Source organism: Procambarus clarkii, chromosome 82 (genome assembly GCF_040958095.1).
Source record: "Procambarus clarkii isolate CNS0578487 chromosome 82, FALCON_Pclarkii_2.0, whole genome shotgun sequence".
Taxonomy (NCBI): Eukaryota; Metazoa; Arthropoda; class Malacostraca; order Decapoda; family Cambaridae; genus Procambarus; species Procambarus clarkii.
In genome coordinates this window covers 482521-499618 of record NC_091231.1, presented here as the reverse complement: position 1 = coordinate 499618, position 17098 = coordinate 482521, and the positions used below count along the sequence as shown (strand labels likewise).

General features: G+C 37.7%; 1 protein-coding gene across 1 annotated transcript in view; it reads left to right on the top strand.

Moving 5' to 3' along the window:
- Glys (glycogen [starch] synthase) overlaps positions 1 to 15758 on the top strand; it is a 32582-nt gene extending 16824 nt beyond the window's left edge. The window contains exons 7-12 of the mRNA XM_045751822.2: positions 130 to 296; positions 3324 to 3516; positions 5489 to 5663; positions 7806 to 8017; positions 9481 to 9690; positions 12929 to 15758. Coding sequence (XP_045607778.1) covers positions 130 to 296; positions 3324 to 3516; positions 5489 to 5663; positions 7806 to 8017; positions 9481 to 9690; positions 12929 to 12985 — 1014 coding nt within the window. The 3' untranslated portion in view covers positions 12986 to 15758. The remainder of the gene's footprint in view (positions 1 to 129; positions 297 to 3323; positions 3517 to 5488; positions 5664 to 7805; positions 8018 to 9480; positions 9691 to 12928) is intronic.
- Positions 15759 to 17098: the final 1340 nt, after the last annotated feature.

Below are 17098 nucleotides of genomic sequence, written 5' to 3'. Positions count from 1 at the left end.
TGTGCGAGGAATAACTTATTTTTACTGGACCACAAATTGTTTAGACTAAATAATAATTTGCTCCAACAAGTTTTGTTCTATGTATCTAAAAAGTGTAATTACATATGTTAATCTTATTTATTTACACAGGCAAGTGGAACAGACAAGACTGTGATAGCATTTATAATTTTCCCAACAAAGACAAACAACTTTAATATAGAATCATTGAGAGGCCAAGCTATTACAAAGTCTCTGCGTGATGCAATCCATGACATTCAGTCGAAAGTTGGGAAACGTATGTACGACATTTGCCTAACGTAAGTGTTGAAGGGTGTGTATGCCATTATTCATGTGGGTACAGTAGGCTTAGTTTCCATTTGTATGGTATATATACTACCATGGGTGAGATTGAAAGGACAAAACAGATTATAACACCCTCTCCTTGAGATGGTAACGCATGTTCATGCTTTTGTGTGTTGTATATTTACAGTGCTCTATTTTTATATACAGTATATTTATCTCAATAAATTTCATGTGCATTTTCTGCTAAAGAATAGTGCCACCTATTGGGAGCATCCTGATTGATGGTATGTGGTGGTCTGTAGTGAGTGATGCAATAGATATTTCTGCAGAATTACACAGGAACACACACCCGTGCATATAAATGATGACTTGTGTGCATATAAATAATAAATATGAAAAAACAAAAGAATTTTTTCTATTGTAGAACAGATTGGTATTAGTACATAATAAAGTGGCAACAAAATATGGTATATTTTGCTGCCACTTGATTTTTATGTTGTCATCATGTTGTCTGATAAACGTCTGCAGTTACATAGTACTAACCTTGAATTTCTCAATGCCTATAATTTGAGCCATTCTGTAAATAAACTGTAATGATGTTCGTTCTTTGAAGTCGAAAATGACCATGATTTCGGTATCGGGGCGAAAATCGGTGGCTGTGTCAGAAGATGGATAATGAGACCAGTCTGGGTCCAGAAGTCTAGCCTACACTTGGGACGTGTGCGCGCTGCTGTAGTAGCGGGTGTTATCTTGAGATCTTGGTCATCTTGAGATGATTTTGAGGCCTAGCATCCCCGTGGCCCAGTCCTCGATCAGGCCTCCTTTTTGTTACCCCCAGGAAGCAACCCATAGCAGCTGTCTAACTCCCAGGTACCTGTTTACTGATAGGTAACAGGGGCATCAGGGTGAAAGAAACTCGGCCCATTTGTTTCCGCCTCCACCGGGAATTAAAGCCGGAACCTCAGGATTACAAATCCGAAGCACTATCTACTCGACTGTCAGACCCCTTTAACTTTGCTGGGGCAGGTTGGTCTAGCTTTGCACACAGCGTATTTCCTCTGGGACTTTGCAGTCCATCTATTCTCTGCCGCATGGGTCCCTGTGATGACTTTGCTTAGCCAAATTGTGTGGTCCTGAGCAAGTGAATCCCAAGTGCTGTAGTTGATGTCCAGGTCTTTAAGGGTCACCTTGAATCAGTCCTTGATTCAAATTTTCTGCACCCCTCCCCCCAACTGAACACATTCCCCGACTTAATTCTCCATATAGCAGATGTTTTGGCAATCGAATGCCAGGCATTCTGACAAAATGGCATACCCATCCGGCCTGAGATTCTATAGGAGGGCGTAGACACTGGAAATTATGGCCCTTTCCAGGACCTCCATGTCTGGGAGTTTGTCCTGCCAGCTGATCCGGAGGAGTCTGTGGAAACAGCTTTAGTGGAAGTGATTAAGCTGTTTGACGTGTGTGCTGAAGACAGTCCAGGTCGTGCTGGCATAGAGGAAGGTGGAGAATACCACTGCATGGTAGACCTTTAGTTTGGTGGTAAGGCTGAGGCACTTCTGCTCCCAGACACACTCGTAGAATCTTCCAAAGGCAGCACTGGCCTTGGTGATCCTGTTCTGGACTTGTCTATGTTCACCACTCTTTGAGAGTATGGTGCCAAGATAGGTGAAGTTGTTGCCTGCCTGTAGGTTCTTAACGTGACCATAATGTGTAGTTTCTGGTAGGGTATAGTGGGTGCTGTGGTACAGGACTTCGGTCTTTTTGGTGCTGATGATGAAACCAAAGTTGTCGCATGCTTGTGAGAAGCAGTCTATTTCATGCTGCATCACATGCTGTCCTGGCATTGAGGGCAGTTATCAGCAAACAGGAAGTCTATTGTGACAGTTTCTTTGACCTTTGTAACACCCTACAGGTGCCCGAAGATGAAGAGCCAGTCCTGTAGCTGATGGGTATTCCATCCTGCCAGTCATGGAAGATATCAGTAAGCATAGCTGAGAATACCGGTCTGAAGTGTGTTGGGGCGAGAACGCAGCCCAGCTTTACGCAGTTCGTCACGCAAATGGCTTCAGACTCGTCTTGGTCATCCAGTACCTTTGGCATCATGGAACTGCCGGACAATCATAGTGAACTTGCTGGGGCAGTCAAACTTCTCCATTATCTTCCATAAGCCATCTCTACTGACTATATTGAAGGCCTTGGTCAGATCAACGAAGGTCATGAAGAGGTCACTATGTTGCTCTGGGCATTTTTCTAGGAGTTGACATGCGGCAAATATCGCATCGACAGTTTTATGTTCTGCACGGAAGTCGCATTGACTTTCTGGGAGAAGACCCTCCTCAAGATGGTGAACGTGACGATTGAGCAGGATAGGAGCCAGGATCTTCCAGGCATTGGACAGGAGTGAAATACCCCGGTGATTATCGCAAGACTGGCAAAGACTTCCAGTCTATCGCAAGACTTTCCCTAACAAGTGTTAGGAGAAGCAGATGTGGGGTTTTGCTTAGGAAGCAGGGCTAGGGTTCAGACCTGTGAACCTATCCCAAGATAGTTGTTTATCTTGGGATAGGTTGAAATTGAAATTTTGCTCGGTGAAATTTGCCAATTGAGTGTGGAAAATTTAGGGTATGAAGAGTAATACTCTTAATATAGCTCCAATTCACATTTTTAACCATTTTTAACCAGCATTTTTGTAGATTAAGGAAACCTTGAGAAATGCATAGCAATGTGTTTTTTCTAGTAAAAAAACTGCATCACACAAATGTCTTCTGAAAGCATCTCAGTTTGCAACAACTCCCTCATTCCAATGAATGTGTTCTTGTATAGTTCGCTGAATTGAGGTTGCACTGTACTGGTATTTTTAGGAAGCTTGTAATTCCATTAACTTTTGCAATTGGTCGATTTCTGACAAGTTTATGCTATTTTATTCTTTGGTAATTTTTTTAGATGTAATTATATTGAATACATTGGCTTATGCATAATTACAGGGTATTCTTTGGCACTTGAAATACCTATATATAGTACACATTTTTCCCAAACAGAGGACGTCTTCCAGAAACCAATGAATTGCTCTTGAAGGAGGAAACTGTGCGATTAAAGCGCTGTATCTACGCAGCACAAAGAAAATCTCTTCCGCCAATCACCACGCACAATATTTGTGATGATCATAACGATCCTGTGCTTAATGCTCTTCGCAGGTGTCATCTCTTTAATGACTCCCCTGATAGAGTTAAGGTAAATGAGACATAATTGGCTGCAATATCTTTTATAGTACTTTATCTTATAATAAGAGATTTAACCCTTTCCTTTGTGATACAATAGTCAAATATGTGATATGCTCTAATACATCAAATACGCTCATAAGTATGAGCGTCTAGAAAAAGTGTAGTTTATTTTGTTATACAGTAGAATCTAGGTTTTGTGCAGGTTCAGGTAACATAACAGTATATGAAATTGTTTTGAATTCCAAAATTGTGTGTGTGTTAAGTTCACTTGTGTGCAAATTGGTCTGAGATGAGCACAACAGACATTATTTTGGTGTATGGCTACCAAATACAGTACTGTTCCATTCTGATGTGACTCCCCAAAATTGTTTTGGGCAATTTTTGGATTATGTGCGGTGTATTGTTGTTAGATTACTAATGTAGGTGAAGCACTAGTCATTTATAGAAGGGATGACCACTGCCCCAAGGGATCACGATCTTGGTGCCAAGATCAATGACAATCTAAAACCAAGACATGTCTGTGACCATGCAAAACAAGCCATAACAAATCCACAAGGGCCGTGACAAGGATTCGAACCTGCGTCCGGGAGCATCCCAGGCGCTGCCTTAATCGACTGAGCTACGACATGGTTAAAAGAGTTGAAACCGAAGTTCTACTGAATTTGCTGGATCCCGCAGTCTCTCTGAGACACAAACCAGGGTTTTACACAACTCCCCCATGCACTCGAGCTATGTCAATAGGCCGTTCTCCCTCTTCGCCCTTACATTATTACACACAGAAATCACAATAACGTGATGCATCAAATGAACAAATTTCGGCCCTTGTGGATTTGTTCATTTGATGCATCACGTTATTGTGATTTGTGTGTTAAACAAGCTATGTTAATGTTAGTAATACAAAATCTGATATTCCACTTTGCCTTACCTAGTATCATAATATAAGTGTTAGTAATGGTGTTAATGCAGTAATATGATGGTAATACCATAACCTTTCAGAAATGAGGCAGGTGTTGGGCTGGTGCATTTTAATTTAAATTAGTGAAATGTTATTAAATCTTTTAATCCTTTTATTTACTCTGTTTACTATTTGCCTAATGTGTAAATGTCTGGTTAATTTTAGGAGTGGAAAGCAAGGTTTAAAGAAAATGACATCCAGATGATGGTGATACTAGTATATATTAGCTTGCTTCTTTAAAATATTTAGGAAGGGTCAAGGTATTTTGAGAAGTTAGTGAAATGTCTGGCCACCTTTATTAAACTGAGCAGAGTAGATTGTGTAACGAACGGTCTCTTGAACGTTTTGAAAAGTGAAAGAACTGCATACAGCTATTGGGCCATAATTGCTGGCCACCGACAGGAAATCTTTTAAACAAATTTATCTCTTCAGTGTCTTATTTTATTTGGTCTTAAAATAAAGTTTTGTATAAGGCATGAATGATCTCCAGTACAGAAGGAATTTGCTTGAATGGATTGAGATTTTATGGAACTTGGGGTTGATCAGGATGGAGCTGATCTGGTCAGGAACGTCTGTATAGCAGCAGAAAATGAAAGTAAACAGGACTCCATATAGCCGAATGGTGTCGAACATTAAATTATCCTGTGAATTTTAAAATGACAACCAACCTTCTTACCAAATTACTTGAAAGTAAATGCTATCAAAATGTGCATGAAATGGGTTGTATCATTGAATGACAGATACATAATGGTGTCCCAAAATACTGTAGTGAAAAGTAGTAGATAATGTAATTGTTGCAGAAAAAACCCGAGGTTTATAATGCAAGTTCTATTATACTCGCCTATTTGTGCTTGAGGGTTGAGCTCTGGCTCTTTGGTCCCGCCCGCCCGGTTTTTGTCCCGTATTGTGGACAGTCGGTTGAGTACAAAATTTATTTTTCTTAGTTTGATTAATTAGATGTACAATTTTTTTTTTTTTTTTTTTACTGTACCAAAATGAAACATAATGTATTCATCCCACTTACCAGGTCATCTTTCATCCTGAATTCCTTTCTGTAACAAATCCCCTATTTGGTATGGACTACGAAGAGTTTGTCCGAGGCTGTCACATGGGCGTCTTTCCTTCGTACTATGAGCCGTGGGGCTACACGCCAGCTGAATGTACCGTTATGGGCATTCCTTCGGTCACCACCAACTTATCCGGTAAGTTTTAGTATTGTAATATCTTGAACAAAGTTGAAAATACGGTATGTCAAAATTCTTTAGAAATTGTAATAAAATTTGCTTGTAGAAAATATTTTTATATTGCATATAGGTACAGTATCTGTAAAAGTACATTACCTTAAATATTTAAATAATTAAACAGTTGTGGAGTGACAAATGAGAGAAGCAGGATAAGTACATTGTAGCGTCTCTCCTTTTTTTTTTTTTAAATGAGCACCATAGGAATTATGATCTTGGTATGTCTGTATAATGACCCAAAATATAGATTATGCACACTAGCCGTCTCACTGCTGTAAGTGGCTACATCTGCTTCATGCCATTGACTGTAATAGATGAGTGTTGCCATATTTAAAAAAAAAAATGTTTTAATATTGATGATCATCCAGACATCTGGCCTTCAGACCAGGAATTTGGACTTGGTCGCTGCAGCTGTTTTGTGGCATCATAGAGGATACGGGAAAATGTTATCCAACGCATATCTTAACTTGTGTAAAAATCAGAAAATTAATGCAGAGATTATTATTATATGGTTATTATTATTTATTTATTATTATAATTAAAAATAAATAATTTTTTGTTAATGGTTCTACTATAAGCAGGTAATTTTCTTCATATAGAAATTACAACAATAAAGAAATTAATGAATGAGGATTTTTTTTAATACTCTAGAATAAAGCGTGGTGAATTATGTGAAGGGTTGAGGCTCTATCTACCTTTCTGACTTTCATGATTAATATTAACTCTTGAACGACACAAATTGTGTATACTGTTTATGATTTTGGTCTGTGTCTACATGGTGCACATCATATACACTCTATACTATTTAAAGTTTCGCGGCTACACGGAGTTCACATTGGCTTCCTGTAAAAAAGTAAAATAGACTCCATTTAAAAAAATATCGTTGGCCCCATTCCTGAGTGTGAAGGTCTCGGTATTGTACTGAGTGAGCAACTGAAGCTGGCACATGCAGCATGAGCTAACAGCACAGCTGTTCAGCTTGTGACTACAGCATCGCCTAAAAAATCTAAATGTTTATGTAACTGCTATTATTTAGCAATGATAGTATTACAGAAGAGCCTGACTGTGATGGACTGTGTACAATGTTCAGTTATCAGTGAACACAATGCTGTTCAAGATGTTCACAACACTAGGCAGGTAGCAACAGCACACTGCCATTGTTGCCGCTATTATTGTTGGGACTCGCCATACCATCTTAGTGGTTCATTATGGTGAACAAAATTGTAGATACTTAAATATAATGTGTGTGTGTATATAGTGTAATAACAGCAGAAACAGTAGATTGGTGGGAGGAATCTTGGCGAGTGAGGTGGCGTCGTCAGTTGTCTGGTGTGTAACTTGTCTTAGAGTATATGGTGGCTGCATGCTGTTTGGACACACCACCAGCTTAGTGGTATAATTATGGTGAACAAAACATGTAGATACTTTACATATAACATGTGTGTGTGTGTATATAGTATAATAACAGCAAAAATATTCTTTTATTGGTTTATGAACATAATTGAATCCTCATGATGATTTCGGGGCTCAACATCCCTTCGGCCTGTTCCACAACCAGGCCTTCTGGTCCCTGACCGGGAATCTCTAATATGCACACCATACTTTTGAGTATGGCGATGGTTCACACATTTTATTATATATCACTACACACTATTGAATAATATTACTGCCAAAAAAAATACACATTGAAATAACTAGGTAATAATATCTTTATGGCAACTCCCACCTGACGGCTCGACTGGAAGAGACCGGCCCCGGACGTGTAATTTTTCAACGCCTGTATTTTACCAAACTTCCTCGCCCTATCACACCCAAATTATGTTGCCTATAATTTTTTTTTTCAGTGATTGGGGAACACATTTTAACACTCTTGGAAGAAAAACAATTTTATACAGTATTTTTTTCTTGCGCACAGCGGTGTTGTCAGCTATTAATAGCTGCACCACCCATGGGTTAATGGAAATAGATCACCAGCCATCATCACAGATCTGAGGATACTGAATAATTATTTGATATAAATTGATTGATTGATAGCTTGTATGAAATTTAATGATGTAATGAGCAATAATAATGATCTCTGTAATCATTGCTTAATTTTGACAGGGTTTGGTTGTTTCATGGCTGAGCACATTGCAGACCCCATGAGCTACGGTATTTACATCATAGATCGCCGCTACATTGGCCTAGAAGAGTCTGTAAGACAGTTGGCCCAAAACTTGTTTGAATTTGTGCAGTTGAATCGTCGACAGCGGATTATCCAGAGGAATCGTACTGAACGTTTGTCGGAGTTGCTCGACTGGAGGATACTCGGATCGGTAACTGCCATTTGTGTGTTTAGCAGTTGGTAAACAAAGATAATCGTATTGTAGGTTAGGAAATTGTTAAAAGAAAGCATTTTTGTATGAATAATTATTGTTGCTCAGTTTCCAAGGCTAAGAACTTAAAAGAAGATATATTTTACTTTATAAAAGTACTTTAAATGCCAGTCATAAGTACCTGAAGACATAAAGACAAAAATTATTACATTGGCCAAGAAACCTGACATATAAAGATTGACTGGTGCAAACATAAGTGATGATGACAGTTATTGTGTTCAGTTGATAATGTCTTTGTCAACATATGGTTTAAGAGAGAAGATTAAAGTACAGTTCTGTATAGGCCTATTACAAGTTTGTAATATTTGAAAGATTTGAAAGACAGCTGCAGTCTTGGTGAAATGTTAGATGAGGCAAGATTAAAGTTGACTTGGTTTTTATCTTCATTTGGATTATTTTTAACCAAAACAAATTTTTGTTTAATTGTATTTCATGTTAATTAATGGTGGACAATTACTGTTATTCTGTTGTTTCTAAAAGCAAGGTGCTACTAATCTCTGGTTAGCATCTTGTGCCTTCAGGACAGGAGACATAACTTGCTGACAGTTTGGGGTCTACTAGTGCCATGGAGATAAGGGTCCAACTCAAGATGCAGACAAAATTGCATTGACATACGTGGTAATTCAAAAGCCTTTTCAGGCACATTTTGGTATCACAGTACAGTAGCTGATTAACCACAAGACTGGACATAAAAATAGGGGTGAACCAAACAGAACATAAAAATAAAAAATAAATAAAATGTTTATTTAGGTAAGGTACATACATACAAGAAATTTTTACAAAGATTGGTTGACTTATAGGTAGAGCTAGTACATACAATGCCTAAAGCCACTATTACGCAAAGCGTTTCGGGCATGAAAATTGTATTTTTAAGAGGACAAGTGAAAGGAACAAGGGTGCAGTATAGTGTACAGGTTTTTATATTCAACAATTTTCTTTTAGTATTTTTAAAAATGATGTTGCCTAACATGAAAATAGATTTATCCATTTTTACAGCTGCTATTTTATGCTTGTTACATGTTGCATCTTGCACATGTTGTGAGGACAGGTGCTGCCACACTTGTGCACACATCTAGCTTTCCCTCTGCCTGTCTTAATTTTCCAAAATTGGGCTTTTATTGTACAAGCCACTTACGTTCTCTCACTTCGCTCAATTTCTTGAACACGCGTGCCTTTTTTATTATTTACAGAACCCAAGTATTTAAACAGATTGATCTCTTCTGGGATTTCTTCATGTACCCATATTTTAGAATTTTTCTTCTTGTCACCATATTATTTACTTAACAAACTTTTAGCCATCTTATTGTGCATACATCATTAATGCTTCCTACCAGTTAAGAGTCTTATAATTTTCTGTTAGAACAACATCTCCTTAATTGAAACACAAATTTAATATTTTTCAGTATTATCGTCAAGCCAGACAGCATGCCCTGCATGGTGTTTATCCTGAATTATCTGTGGAATCAGATGCATCGGGTGCTGGCCGACTTAACTACCCCCGCCCGCTCTCCGAGCCTCCATCGCCCTCATCTTCGAGAGCCACTACTCCTGCGCCCTCGGAACATGGCTCTGTGGAAGATGAGGAGGAAGACAGCGTTGACAGTGAAGCCGAGGTAAATGCAAGGGCAAGACGCAAGGGAAAATGCTTTTCTGGTTTTATTGCTGATAATTCTTATTTTTCAAAAGGTTTAATTAAGATCCTCTCGTTAAAACAAAAATAAGGTTTTTATTAGTTTGTAAATAAAACCATACAGAAAAAACAGGTAAGTGAAAAGAAATGGCTGATAAATTTGTAAATATTACAGATAATGTGAACAAGTGTGACTTAAGTTTGGAGACATTTATAGGCTTGTGAAGTAACGAGGGAAACTGTAAACTAGATAATTAGGAATACAGTACAGGCTTTTATTTATTCATCCATAAATGGTATAACATTTCTTCTTAACTAACCTCATAGGTTATCAATTTCCCTCTTTGGTTTAAAACTCTCTTTAGATATTTTACCTGAACAATTAATGCTCTTAGGAGATTGTAATTCTTAACAATGAATGACAGAGCTGGAGGTTGAATGTTAGGATTAATGTAAATTTGTTGTGTGTGGTTTGGGACCACAGGAGGTTTGGGCTACCATCTAATGGAGGGTAGGCAAGTTGGAGCCGAGCTTGTTCATCCATTATCATCATTTACATTGGTTTCCTTCCTTGTTTTCTTTCAAGCGGGAGTTAATTTTTTCGTCTATACTTTTTGGCCAGTTTCTCCTAGACTTTTGGGTTGATCATGATCCCTATTCTGGCCTCAAACCAAATTCTGGTCCTGGTTCCTGGTATGCCTGCAGGAGTCTCAGGGCCTGGTACAACCTGAAGGCTTAGTAGTATTCACTATCCATAAGGTTTTATATCAAATGTAAATAATTGACATTATTTATGGTGAACAGGGGAGAATAAACTTAAGCATGTAATATTCTGAAATAGGCAAATAATTGCTCAGGTGGCAACACACACCTGATATCCATGACATAGCAGCCTGATATATTTGTTAGTTGCAGCCAAGAGCTATAAAATTGTTTGTCCAAACATAATTTGTCACTGTTAATATCTCATTGTCAGATATGTTTGGGAGGCAAAAAACATCGGCTCTTCCCTACTATTGTTTACACTTGTAATAACGTTTGTGTATGATTATATATACTGTGCATATATAATCATGATTATAGGAAAAGATTAATTTGAAAGGTAGTCTTGAAAAGATCGCTTTGTAAGGTCCCTCACTGGAAGAGATTGTCAATCAGGAAGAGATTTAGCCATCATAGATGGCTACATAATGGTGTCTGTCACTAAGATAGTGGTAATTACTTACCCCTCCCAATCAGAGGTAAAAAAAGGGTCATTCATGACCTGTCAATAAAGATGTCTTCCCAGCTACACTTGGTGTCCTGCATAGGCAAATCAAATGAAGATGAAAAAATCAATTAAAATAAAAAGAAACAATGGAACTTGTGTCGAGCCTGGCCTTGGGCCGTACTCGTGGAGTAGAAGAACTCGCAGAACCCTCTCCAGGTATGATCCAGGAACAATAACTCCTGCAGTATAAAAATGGCAACTGATGCTACTTTCAAATATCTTGCAAATATGCATGTGACAATCTACAACATAAAATATTCTTGCCACAGTTGGTTCTTTGAAATGATACTCTCTCCTGGATGGAGAAGAAATACTGTATTTAGATTAAACTATTTTAAGGTCAAAAACATTAGTGCTAAAGCTAAGGCACAAATCTGTAAACCGGCTGCAATTTAAAGGGACGTAAAACCACGAACTCGGCTATCCTGCTTTGGCAGGAATGTTATCTGGGATGAGCAGAAATTTTACTCATCCAGCACAATGCTGATGTAGCTGTATCAATGCTGATACAGCTACAGTACTGTATTCATACATCTAGTCCAAATATCAATGACTGCCAACATTGGGAATTTCAGTTAGCCACATATTACAGTGCCTTGATATAGTAAGCATGTTCTTGTACAACATCCTCACTGAGCTACTTACAGGACTTGCTACAATTTTTTTTTTTTTTTTTTTAATCCCGTTAGAAATATTTTAAATATTCCCATGGAAATACTGAATATTGATCATAGTCTTTCTAGTACTTTTCTAAGTTGTCCTTGCCAATAAGAGTTGAAACATCTCCACTTTATCTTCTTGAGGTTATCTTGAGATGATTTCGGGGCTTTAGTGTCCCCGCGGCCCGGTCCTCGACCAGGCCTCCCCCCCCAGGAAGCAGCCCGTGACAGCTGACTAACACCCAGGTACCTATTTTACTGCTAGGTAACAGGGGCATAGGGTGAAAGAAACTCTGCCCATTGTTTCTCGCCGGCGCCTGGGATCGAACCCAGGACCACAGGATCACAAGTCCAGCGTGCTGTCCGCTCGGCCGACCGGCTCCCCACAGTACAGTGTATTGTATCAAAATCCTGATGGATGGAAGACATTTTGCTTTATTCTAATCTAGTCTTACATTAAAGTATACTTAGTCCTCCCATCTGGGAGAATATTATGTTCATTAGCTATAGTATCATATTAAGAACTTCACTTATAATTTACACCCTCACCACTTAGCCCTTGGGTACATAGCCACAGATTCTAATTTACACCCCACACAATAAATGGTATTCTCTAAACACCTATGGTGGTTTTGACCAGCCCTAATGTCCATCATACTGATAATTATATGGGCGATTATTATTAGCTAAATTAATAGTCGAATACATAATGTTACATTTATTTGTCTGTCAAATTTGCGAGCATTAGCATTTTCTTGTCATGGGTGCATTGCAGTATTCACTTTAACTGTAATGAATTAACCATGTATTATTTTGTGGTTTGAGTCTATGCTTGCAGGTTGTCATTTCTGAATGGTGTCCTTTTGTAATGATAATGTTTTTCCTGTTACACCCACAAACTTGTTGTGCTTGAACATGTTGCTAGTCTAAGATAGGCTGGTGTGAAATATAGTGTACAGTAGAACCACTGTTTATAGAGTTTAACTCCTTTATCTTGCATATTCCTGTTAGTTCATTCTCCTATGGTCCCTAAATCTCTACAAATATTGGGGGTGGGGATGTTTACGTGTTGGTTGCAATTTATACTAATGTAATTATTGCTTTACTGTAATTTTATTGTTTTGAAATTCTGAAAACTAAAATATTCAAACAATTTTTTTTTTTTACAGATTTATGCACAGTATGTCTTGTATTTTCTTGGTTTTATAATGATTGCACTGCAACACATCCTGTATTATATTGAATGCTTCATCCTTTTCATAAGTTGTAAATGGTTAAAATTTACTTTTCAGTTGGAGGAACTGGGCGTAGGAGGCAGTGCAAATGGTAGTATCAGCAGTAGCAGGTAGAGGTGCCTTTGAGCTGACAAAGCAGAGGAGCATGTGGTCTCTAGTGCACAGTAATTTGTCACGCACAGGACATTCGTAAAAATGTGGTTTGATGGCATATGTACCAAGTCAAAGTAACTTAAAGTAAGCTTAATTTCAATATTAATTTAAATATTTGTCTTCCTTATTTTAAAAGATCTTTGGTTGTGTTAGTTGATAACTTGTGATGTTTGTGTTGAGCTTGTGGTGTAGTGTTGTGTATGTTGTGAGCCTCTGATGGGTGTATGTGTTGTGAACCTCTGATGGGTGTGTGTGTGTGTGTTGTGAGCCTCTGATGTGTGTGTGTTTGTGTGTTGTGAGCCTCTGATGTGTGTGTGTTTGTGTGTTGTGAGCCTCTGATGTGTGTGTGTTTGTGTGTTGTGAGCCTCTGATGTGTGTGTGTGTGTGTGTGTTGTGAGCCTCTGATGTGTGTGTGTTTGTGTGTTGTGAGCCTCTGATGTGTGTGTGTTTGTGTGTTGTGAGCCTCTGATGGGCGTTGAACATTTTCCATGATACAAATGAAGGTTTTGTACATTTATGCGAAGTTGATAAATTATAAAATGGAATTATATTTTTGTTTTAACACATCAGGCATCAAAGGTAATCAAAATACAGCAAGACAATTTTATGTGTTAATTTTATCCTTAATGTAAAAACACTGAATATATTTTATCTATCTGTATAACTTTGATGCTTTTTTTTTCTCTGGCAACTCCTTTAGAGAATGACTTAGTGCAAGAATATTTAAACCTATATTCAGTCTAGCATCATTTATGTCATGCAGGGTCTAAGGCTTTGTATTATGAGGTGCTCCTTATGGCCGGATTAAGCAGAACATTCTATCACTCCTACAGACTTGGAGATAATGCCCAACTTGTCTCGTATTTGTCAGAGCCCTGGTTACTGTTTGTTGCTAGTACGGCCGGACAAAAAATCGCAAGCACTCGCACTGTTTAGATGTAGCTGCAGAAAACTCTAGTCTTGTTATTTCAGCAGTTGAGGAGAAAAGTTGCTTTTGGTACTAGTAGGTTAAACTGATGCCTCCTGACTCATAAATTATGGCACTACTTAGAAGTTAACAATGCTACAATGGTACAGTACTATTCTTACTGTTAAACCATTTGGTTGGAATTGTTCTATGCCATTCATCCAAAGGGCTTAAGAGGCACACATTTAAAGTCAGAGGGCATGAATTTAGAGTAACAAGTTGTATGTACAACAAAACTATAGGAGCTTTGCAACAAATTTTGCAGTGGCATGTATTTATATGTGAAAGTGAACACAACCAAACTCAGAAATTTTTGCATTTGTTACTGTTGAAAGTGATTTTAGACCTTAACAATTCTGAACTATTGTATAAGCAAAAAAAATTGGTACGAAATGATTTGGGGGTATAGTGTTTAATAGTGAAATGAGCCTTTCAGGTTTTTATTTGTTTCTCTTTGTATCGAGCATACGGCTTTACTCTTGTTCAAGACATTTATATATATGTATATATAATAATATGCATATATTATGTATAGTTGAATCCACTTATTTTGAATTCAAATTGTTAGTACAATTTGTACCTTTTGGAAAAATAATTAAGTTTGACATAAGCATTAAATATATTTTATGGTGAACTACAGTCATTTTCAAATATATTACTAGTACAGCAGTGGCTTAGTTTGGATGAATTCAGTGTTCTGTAATGACTGTCTAATGCAAATTTTGTAAATATAAATATTTAATTTATAAAAGTCTTGTTCATGAATTATAGTATAAGTCGATGAGTAATTTTAAAATGCCGTGGGAAAAATGGTCAAAAGGATTATATTGTACCATAGTGTTCACTTAAAACTTTGATTTCTGCTTACATAAAAACAATTGCATTGAATTATCAAACTGATTGTGGTAATATATTTTGAAAAAGTAAGTTTATTGCTAAACTGCTACAGTACTGCATTGTTAATATTTACCTAATTTTTTTCCTGAAGCTTGTGTTAAGCTTGACTCGGCTAATTTGTGCCATAAAATACTGTTGCCATAAACTGAAGGTGTGATCTACAGTATAAAACTGGTTATAGTTTGTACTCGATAGTGAATATCTTGGATGTACTAATTATTACTGAGGGTGTCGAGGACTATTTTAATGTCAACTTTTTTAATTACTCTGTAATGACATGTGGATTTCCATGAAGATAAATAATGGGGTTGAAATTTTTATTTTTGTTGTATAAACAGTTATTGTAAATGTAATTTAAGACAAGTGGGTAATGTTGGAAGACTGAAGCTAGTCCATTGAGGATGCTCTTCTCATGATCATTTATCAAAGTCCATCCTCTCAACTCTGCAGTTGGTCCTTATTTCTCTCTGCATTTCTAACTGGAAGGTCCATTACTGTTAATGATACCAGTGAATTTGTTATACTATTTTCTTAAATAATTGTTATAAAGTGCAATAGGAAAAATGATCTATTGTGAGTAAGCCTCTTAATGTGAATAAGTGTTAATACACTAGTAAATAAAATGTTTGTGCCAACTATACCTACCATCATCTGTGTACTTTTCTTCTCTAGTGTCCTCACTCTGTGCTGTGTAAATGTACATAAATCCTTATATAATGGTCAGTCAGTTTGGATCTACTCCCGTTAACAACAATGTAACAACTTGGGTCAATTTTAGAGGGCAGGAAACATACCTTAACTAAATTTTGTAATTGATCATTGTGGTTTTATTGTACGAGCTTACACAATTAAAATGAGAATTTGTTATAATGTTTCGTGCTGCAATTCCCCTTTTTTCATAAAATGTGTACTTGTTAACTGCACACTTGCTTACCATATTTTTGTGCCAGACTTTGAACACTATTGGTGCTTCACAAGACTGGTAATTTATTTCTGTATCAAAATAAACATTAAATTAAACAACCAATATGTAAAATAATCAGTACCAGTATTATCATCTGGCACTGATATCACTATACTCAAAAGTAGCTCATTGAAAAAACAATACTTTTCTGTGTGAGGAGCCACGTTGGCTCCCTGAAGGTACCCCATTGATAAAGTGCCACACTACAGTACTTCGAGTCATCAGTTGAAGTTCTTGTATGCCTGTATCTTGTTCTTGTATCCTGCGAGTGAACTTGTCCCCATCAGAGGTGCAGGGAACAATGGCTCATGAACACTACATTTAAAGTTTATCATCTTGCCATCGACAAGGGAAGCACCCAGAAAGGTGGGTGAATCAAATCCTGTGAATTTGTTGTACACTATTTTCTCAAATAATTGTTGTAAAGTGTAATAAGAAAATTATCTATTGTGAGTTATTGACAACTCTATGCTGCCTTGTTGAAAAATCCGACCGGCATCCTCAAAATATAAAAAAGAACTCCCCCATACAGAAACAAGCAACCAAAACTTCGTCCAACTAACCCCAGCTCGTTAGCCCCCCCCCCACTCCGTTGGGGGGAAGGGGAAAGTAGGCCTGGGTGAGATGGGCTGCCACCAGCTAGTTCTTGACTGATGCATGCCTGATCATTGCATTGCTCTGGTCAGTTTTGTTTTTTTGTGTTTTGTCTTGTATCGGCTGCTACACGATGGTGTGCATTGGCCAATATTGTAGAGTACTAAAGCTGCATGAACCTTGGGACACCTTCCCTAGCTGCTCCGTAAGTACTATCCCTGTGTGGCCAGGGTTTTCTTCCCTGGGGCATTTGGGAATCACTCCCTGATAGCAACCTCTCCTCGATTCTAGTCCATTACATCTATGGGGTCGACCCCCAGACATATTCATAAATTTTTACATGCTGTTCATTCAAAACAGGAGTTTTCTCAAATGTAAATCAATATATTAGAATATTGTGCTATTATATAAAGTACTTAGGCTAGGTATTTAGGTTCTGTTTACGATTATTTGTAGTATGTGGGTGAAGCATTTACAGCGTTGTGGTTTGAACAAAATTCGTCAGTGAAGCACTTGTTCCAAAAAATGTTCGAACGAAATCAGTTGAGTCGTGTATAAACTGTCATTCATAAACGGGGTTTGGTGAGTGCATGGAATTACTTTTGGGTCTTTGAAGGACGGGCTGGTGCTAGAGGACTAACTTGCTTGTGGT